At 47.0% G+C, this 8,091-nt stretch overlaps 1 protein-coding gene across 4 annotated transcripts; it reads right to left on the reverse strand.

Annotated features, from left to right (window-relative positions):
* Positions 1-930: 930 nt before the first annotated feature.
* aggf1 (angiogenic factor with G patch and FHA domains 1) lies at positions 931-8,074 on the reverse strand. Of its 4 annotated transcripts, none has more exons than XM_058054620.1 (16): positions 7,933-8,074; positions 7,781-7,845; positions 7,438-7,629; positions 7,068-7,167; positions 6,800-6,990; positions 6,388-6,519; positions 6,125-6,307; positions 4,781-5,186; positions 4,411-4,513; positions 4,255-4,306; positions 4,092-4,193; positions 3,857-4,022; positions 3,592-3,671; positions 3,379-3,506; positions 2,468-2,567; positions 931-1,766 (listed from the first exon to the last, which is right to left on the reverse strand). In XM_058054620.1, exons 3-16 carry the CDS (start codon positions 7,621-7,623, stop codon positions 1,509-1,511), a joined length of 2,187 nt encoding a protein of 728 aa, XP_057910603.1. In that variant the 5' UTR covers positions 7,624-7,629; positions 7,781-7,845; positions 7,933-8,074; the 3' UTR covers positions 931-1,508. The 4 variants fall into 4 exon arrangements, with proteins under 4 accessions (XP_057910603.1, XP_057910606.1, XP_057910605.1 ...); XM_058054623.1 differs by lacking the exon at positions 4,781-5,186 and adding an exon at positions 5,864-5,927; XM_058054622.1 differs by having other exon boundaries at positions 7,919-8,007.
* Positions 8,075-8,091: the final 17 nt, after the last annotated feature.

An 8,091-nucleotide genomic window follows, 5' to 3' on the forward strand; every position in this document is an offset into this window, starting at 1 on the left:
ATGTTTATGTTTATGTTTATGGTCATTGTTATGAATCAAGGAAATTGAGGTGCAAAGCCGACAGTCCAGATGAGGTCCCATCAGGAGACGCCCTGGGACACTAGGAAGGTCACACTAGGACCGTTTTTAACAGCAGCATGGCAGAGTCTCCTCCTGTATTTACCATGTAGCGTGTACCCCCGTTGCTGGGATAGACTCCAGCCCCCATAACATGCACGATGGATTCATAGTCAGTTTTCATTCAAAATAGACACGCTGGAATGAGAAACATTTCCTCTGACCAACAAAAAGTTGGAGGTCATGTGACCTTGCCAGAGGCTTTAAACATCTACACACACTGCCCGCCAACAAAAGATGACATCATCAATGACATCATCACATGATAATTGATGATAATCATCTTATCAGCCGCCCTGTGGGGATCACTGTAAAGGTTTATGATGGCAGCTTCCCAATGATGGTTTAAACAGGCTGCACTTGGAGAGAACAAAGAACAGAGGCCCATTGTCTCAGAGAAGTAGATCGTCAGGAACCGGTCAATCCTGATCACACAAAGCCTGGGTTGCATCATCAAGCAAGAATTAATTGCCGTTTCATCTCATGCGTCACGTTTATGAAGTTGATGCCATCCTGCCATTATGGCTGCGACCCCGCCCACGGTTAGAACAGCAATATCAGCAGCACGTTGTTTACTTGTAACATGCATGGCTGAGATGAGGGAGGAGTCTTGGGGGGGGGGGGAGTTACCTGTCAAATGTCAGAGGTTTGAGAGCAGCATTAGGAGGAGTGAAGAAGCACAGGAGTGTTTCTATCAAGTGTGGCCAACTAGCAGCTGCGTCCACGTTTGTTGGACGACAAAGATCAAAATGGGAGGCGCAATGAGCCAGAAGAAGGACAGCAGGCGGACCAGCAGCAACAACGTCACGTGAGTGGAAGCAATCATGTCAATGCTTTAATAGCCCAACCATTCATAACTGTAGCGTATATACAGCCGGCGTTTCTATGGGAAAACGTCACCATATCCTCATCAGGTGTGGAGAGGCTGACCTAATAATTCACACATGAACTCAGATAAGGCTGCAAACTGCTGATTGGCACAAAGTGTGTGTGTGTGTGTGCGCGTGTGTGCGTGTGTGTGTGTTCATAACGGTACACGGCTGAATGCTTGCTAGCACCAGTAGCAGCACGACAACAGAAGCAGTGTGAGCTTCTTGGAACTTTTATGTGCAGCAGGAAAAATAAAAACACATTTTGCATTGTTACAGTCACGTGTTACAGTCACGTGTTACAGTCAAGTGTTGCGGTGCACGTCTGAGCACGCCCACAAGTTGTCTATGACCTCAGTGTGAGAAATGGAGCTCGAGTGTGTCAACATTTGCTCAGGGCGATGCACGGCCGCCACTGTGGCAGTAGTGAACTGCTGCTGGTTGGACCCTCAGAACCACGAGCGTAGAGTTGTCCATCACGGCTGAGGTCAGATCGTCTTTTGGCAAACCCGCGCACGCCGTTCAAGTCTGGGCGTCCGGATGTACGCCAGTTTGAGGGTCCACGGCCTCGGTCTCTGCTTTGACCCAGGTTTTTGGGGACGCGCTGGTCTGTGTCGTGGGTGGCGGCGGCGGCATGTCAGCCTGGCATTTGTCTGCAAATCTCTCACGCGCTTTCTCCCAATTCTTCTGGGATTTGGATCTAGTCAGAGATGCGTCGTCCAGCGACAGTGTGGCACAGGCCCCCAGTCCTGACTGGGCCTTCCTGATCTTAAGTTGAATCTAAAAACACACGAACCACAAAGCGAATGAATCCAAACCAAAAACACCACTACTTTCCACCCTGTAAAACAATATAGTCAAAAGTTATGAACGGTACCAAAATGGGAACCCTTCCATACATGGCGGTATCGGCATCTATAAAGGTAGAGGTAACGGTTGGTAACGGTCGGTAACAGTATTTACATTTCAGCTTAAGGCTTCAATACGTTGTGTTACAGATGCTGGGCGGCCCCTTAACTTCCAAACCCTCCCATGGAGCTCGACATGCATGTCAAAAATAGCAAAATCCGCCCTTCTGTCAGCAGCGACGTGGCCCGCAGGCATTTTCATTTTTGCCCTCCCGTTAAATCCCGTTAAAAAATAAAGGGCAATACTATGACATGGAGGAGGCGCTATAAACAGGAAAGAGAATAAAAAGCCTTTATTGTGAAGGGCATCATAGGGTTAAGGATGGCCATATTCTTCTTTTGCAATTATTTTCTATGACATGATGGGTCAACTCCTCCTCTTGACAACCACACATGTATCGTATTTCCAATGGAAAACTAGTTGTACCGCCTTAGTGGTAAAGTAAAGGTAAAGTAAAGGTAAAGTAAAGGTAAAGTAAAGGTAAAGGTGGACTAGTAGCGTGTTTGGCCAAAGGTTCCACTGAGATCTCAACCATACCCGGCTAGCACAAGGACTATTGGCTGGAAACTTACCGGGTCTTTCATTCCGGATCCCCCTTTTCCTAATCCCTCTCCTTTCTTCCAGCCCATCTTTTCCAGCATCTTCCTTCCTTTATTGACTTCGCTGATCTCCCTTTCAGAACACAAAATGAACAAATGCATATTTAGTGTCTTATTATGATGAGTGACATATTACCAGGGATGATTAAGTCGTCTTATTATGATGAGTGACATATTACCAGGGATGATTAAGTCGTCTTATTATGATGAGTGACATATTACCAGGGATGATTAAGTCGTCTTATTATGATTAGTGACATATTACCAGGGATGATTAAGTCGTCTTATTATGATTAGTGACATATTACCAGGGATGATTAAGTCGTCTTATTATGATGAGTGACATATTACCAGGGATGATTAAGTCGTCTTATTATGATGAGTGACATATTACCAGGGATGATTAAGTCGTCTTATTATGATGAGTGACATATTACCAGGGATGATTAAGTCGTCTTATTATGATGAGTGACATATTACCAGGGATGATTAAGTCGTCTTATTATGATGAGTGACATATTACCAGGGATGATTAAGTCGTCTTATTATGATGAGTGACATATTACCAGGGACGATTAAGTCGTCTTATTATGATGAGTGACATATTACCAGGGATGATTAAGTCGTCTTATTATGATGAGTGACATATTACCAGGGACGATTAAGTCGTCTTATTATGATGAGTGACATATTACCAGGGATGATTAAGTCGTCTTATTATGATGAGTGACATATTACCAGGGACGATTAAGTCGTCTTATTATGATGAGTGACATATTACCAGGGATGATTAAGTCGTCTTATTATGATGAGTGACATTACCAGGGATGATTAAGTCGTCTTACAATGTTTAGTGACATTACCAGGGACGACGGTGGACTTACACATGAACAGAAGCAGGAGCGTCATCTTGTTGGAAAACACCCTCGCTGCCCACAGTCTGACGTCGGGACTCGGCTCGGTCCTTGTACTTTGGGTTTCTCAGGGCTTTGGCCTCTTCAAACTCGTTACTCTGAAGACAGTAAAGCATGGCCGTTTGTAAACAGTGACACACGGCGCAGACGCGAGAGGGACGACCAGGCGTAGCGCCGTCTTACCTGGAGGCCATATTTGGCCTTCATCTGCTTGAGCTCCTTCTGTCTGAGCGCTTCTTTATCATCTTTGCTGAGGGTGGGCCCTGTGGTGAAGCACACACAGATGAATGACTCCAGGGTGTTGCTATGGTTGCTACATCTAATGACGTGTCAAAGAGTCTGCTACTACAAAAAGCATCACTTCTGGCCGATTCTGTCCCAAAGCTATTGATAAGATGACATGAATGATTGCCGCTATGATGCATATTTTCAAAGGAAGCATTTTCACCTGACGCCTCGTCTCTCTTGTGCTTGCTGAGGTGAGCCATCACCTGGCCCGGCTCGCAGCCATCACAGGTGTCGGTCCCTGCGTGGATGTGGAAGGACAGCACGGTCTCTCCCATCTTGACCTCATCGCCATGCGTCAGCGGGTGTGGCTCACACTTGGTTTTGGGCTGCAGAGGACGAGGAAGGACAGGAAGGTCATTCCCATGTCAACAAACACAGCGACGCAAAACGTTCACCTGTAAGATTCTGTTGCCGTTGATGACCGTTCCATTCTGACTGCCCTGGTCCACCAGCATGTAGCTCTGCTGTTGCTGGTCAAAGTAAACCTCAGCGTGGAACTGGAACCAACCAGAAGCGTCACACGCCAGGCCCGTGTTGGGCGCCTATTAACAGTCATACCTTGCTAACCCCCATTTCTGCTATCCGGATTGCATGGTCCATGTCTTTCTCTCTGCAACAGAGGGATCATGGGGTTTTTAACTAGCATCTGCTATTCGGATATGGAGATATTGGTCTCTTAAAGAAAGAAGACGTGAAAAAGACGAGAGAGCACACCTGCCGATGGTGGCTGTAGCGTCGGCTGTGATGATGAATAATGTGCCAACCTGCAGCACTGGGGATCGAACCACTGTGACTCTCACACAGGGGGGCCACAGTTCTGGGACAGGGAGAAAATGAGAGGATGATACATGCTATTAAAAATAACAATACTACGCTTCTGCACCACAACATGTAGAATCACACAAATTGAGCTTGGACCCTCCCTCTCATACCTGCCCTGGCACTTCAGGGGCCCCGCCCCACTATTTGACAAGCGCTACCGTAAGCCAATGATATGGCAAAACGGCTCATCTTATTTAACTTGGTGGTTATAATGCCTTCCAGCGCCATTTGACTGCTGGCAACGTACTGCCCCCCCCCTCACCTGCCCGACACGGGGCCTCCATCTCAGGCTGTGGGCTCTGTTTGCAGGGGGAGCTGGGAGAAGGAGACGCCGAGGCGGGAGACTCCCACTGCTCCTTCTCAGACTCTGTGAGCTCCCCCTCCTCTGGCTCGCTGTTACCATCGCTCCGAGTCGGCGAACTGCGCTCTTTCTTCCGCGACGCCGACTTGGATCGCTTCTTTTTCTTCTTTGATCTTCTCTTCTCATCGTGGCTTGAACTTTTATGCTTTTTTCTCTTTGAGGAAGATCTGTCCCTGTCCCTGTCCCCCTGGCGTTTGGAGTCTTTGTCTCGCGGAGACAGCTCAGGACTGCCAGATCTTTGTCGAGTTTTGCGCTTGGGTCCTTGCTGGTCATCTTCTTCCATCCTTTCCTCATTAAACAGGAGCTCCTGTCATTGGACAGTTAGCAGTGGGGTTAAACCTCATAGAGATGCCAACTGACAGTAGGACGGCTGGCTTTGGACATCCAAAGGGATCATTTGGGAATGTACACTTTCAGTCTTCAAACGCAGTTCACCGCCGTCTCCCATTAGTAGATGCCAAGTGAAGAGCCAGACCCTCGTAGATATTTACAAGGCTATGACACGTTGGTTAGCACCAACAATACCGCATGCATGTTAGTTATAGCATACTAAGATGCAAGCATTTTGACATAAATAAATGTTGATGATTTGTGCTATTGCGACATTCATTGGTTTGTTTTATTTAACTTCAGATATCATAATAATGTTTCCTTAAAGTTTGTTTTCCTGCTCTTCATTTCTATTGACCAGTGTTGTAAAACACTTCAACAGTAGGTAATTAAATTAGATTAGCAGCAAATTAGAAAGCAACACATTTTCCTCACAGCTCAAAGGCAATAATGAAAGAAAGGAAGCTAGTTTTCTTTTAGCATGACTGCTACTTCTTAAAATGCCATACTTGCTGATTTGTTCCTGTTAGCGTTCCGCTTTTGCAGATTGTCTGAGTAAGTCGCCAGGCACACACTTCCTTGGCAAATGGCTTTCCGTTTCCTGTTTTGCAATGAATTCATGTTGTTATGCTAGTGTTGCTATAAAAAGTGTACCTCCTTTGCTGTTCCGGTTTGAGCAAATCTTCATATTAGCCAAGCAGTTAGCCAGCTTGTGCACCTGGGTCGGAGGAATAGTCTTTTAGTCAGCTAGCCTCACATTTAGCTAAAACGGGGCGACAGCGTGCATTTGAAGACTGAGAGGCTGTACGACAAACAATCCATCCAATCCGTGTTTGCTAGCGGAGTAGCTCCAAGCCGGCAGTCAGCCACTGATTGTATGTCATTCCTATTTCCATGGGCGCACCTGGAACTTACCTTATCCGTGTGTTGGGATGTTTTCTTGAAGCCCCTCTTGAACCACCGGCCTTTCTTTTCACTGGTGCCATCTTCAGTTTGCACAGCAGGAACCTCGATTTTGGAATGAAACTGGTAGCGTCCACTCTCGGCATCATAGTAGTAGTAAATGCCCGTGTTGGCGTCATAGTACAGCTGGCTGACCTGAGGAGGACAAAATCACGTAGGACCAAATGAGTGGCATGACAGCTGCGTAAAGACGGAGAGGGAACATGCCTACGGACCGAATCATAGTAGAAGCTGGTGCCGTGGTCATAGTACATCCCAGTTGTCTCGTCGAAGACAAAGCCAGTCTCTGTCATGGCTTGCTCGGCGGTGGCCCTCAACATGTCCGCAATGGACCCCGCATCGCCCTCCTGGGGGACACAAGCTGACGATAAGTAAACTATGCTCATGAGTCTGCCATTATTAGGGCGGGGTTTCTCCTGGGACTTTTTCCAACCTATGGACTACTTTTGATATGACCATGTCCCAAAGATCTACCCCTGCTCTAAAGAGACAATAATATATTTAGTGTATTGATAAATGTCAGCATGTACATTGTATATATTTAAATCAAAATGATCTACCTCCTAAAAAACATACAAGATGATCCATGAGCGGAAACCCTGCAGTAGGCGCTATTACGTAAGTTACCTCTGCTCTGACTACCACGCTGCTGTCAGGTTGACCCGACACGTCACCGGCCTCTGCGTGTTCCGCTGTCGGAACCTCTGCTGCTTCACCTCCACCAGCTGCGTCGACCGCTGGAGTGACCTCCTGACTTTCCTGGGAGACCGCGGCCTCGGTATTCTGATAGTAGTCAGCATAGTAATAGTTGTAATAGTCTGGAAAGAAACGGCAACGTTGTGAGACCGTGGAGCTGGACAGAAAACTGTGCTGTAAATAGTCGCTGTCAGCTCACCTGTTTCAGTCCACACATATTCTTCTGTCTGACTTTCCGTGTGAACTTTGTCTTTAGTTTTTTTCTTCCACTCGTGGATCTCGGCACTCAGTTGGTCAACCTGGAACATAGAATTTTTCATGCTGTCATGCTGTTTTGCCATTCATTTAGCAGTATGCTCATTGTTGTGGTTGCGATTTGCATTGGTGGCCAACTACTGCATCATACTGGAAGGAGTGCAATCTTCATGGTCGGTGTGATGCATGCGGTGCAGTTCTACAACAATGCAAACCACATTCACGGTAATCATTCACACCCGGCGGAATTGAAGTAGATTGTGCAGATACATATTAAAGTATTAGTCGTATTCCTAACAACGCATCTCAAATACCTGTTTCCTCAGATCTTCATTGTAGCTCTCGGTGCTCCTCTGCAGTCTCTCGGAGTTGGTCAACTGCTTGTGCAACTTGGCCAGTTCGCTTTTGCACTCCTCCAGCTCCTCTTTCAGGGCCTCCACCTTAAGACGGAGCTCGGTCACTTCACACCCGCAGTCCTTTCCCGCATCCTCGTCCTGCATCGTCGACTGACAGAAACCACCCGGTTTGCGTGTATATCAGCGAAATGCGATGCAAAGCAAGGGTTCGCGTTACTTAGGAGAAGAAAGACGGTAGAAAAGAAGGCATCGCGTCTTTCCTTCATTAGCACTTAGCACCGCTCGGGAGAGACAGCCTCACCTTTTCCTCGGTTTCCGCCTCGTCTTAAAGCCTAAATGTCCATAGAGGAGGGAACATGAGCCAACCTGAAAGTTGAACATAAATATCTCGTCATGGCCCCGTTTATATATTCCCAGCACATTGGACATGTTTAATTACAATTAGACAGTTACACTTAAAACCGTGAGGATGTTGACAGACAACGCTGTAACCGCCCGCCATTAACTAACATATAAAAAAATCTGCCTCACGGCGGAAGTGCTTCTTCTTCGGGGTCGGCGGACTTCCGTTTCCGCCTCCGAAGGCGAGTGAATGAACAGGGCTTTGATCGC

The sequence above is a fragment of the Doryrhamphus excisus genome, chromosome 18, assembly GCF_030265055.1.
Source record: "Doryrhamphus excisus isolate RoL2022-K1 chromosome 18, RoL_Dexc_1.0, whole genome shotgun sequence".
Classification (NCBI taxonomy): domain Eukaryota; kingdom Metazoa; phylum Chordata; class Actinopteri; order Syngnathiformes; family Syngnathidae; genus Doryrhamphus; species Doryrhamphus excisus.

Bases quoted from the DNA above. Each gene is read 5' to 3' on its own strand.
- aggf1 (XM_058054620.1), bottom strand. From the start codon at position 7,623: ATGCAGGACGAGGATGCGGGAAAGGACTGCGGGTGTGAAGTGACCGAG. The intron at 6,308-6,387 runs GTCCGTAGGCAT...TGTCCTCCTCAG, and splicing joins CCAGCTTCTACTATGATTCG to GTCAGCCAGCTGTACTATGA. The intron at 3,507-3,591 runs GTAAGACGGCGC...TACTGTCTTCAG, and splicing joins AGGCCAAATATGGCCTCCAG to AGTAACGAGTTTGAAGAGGC.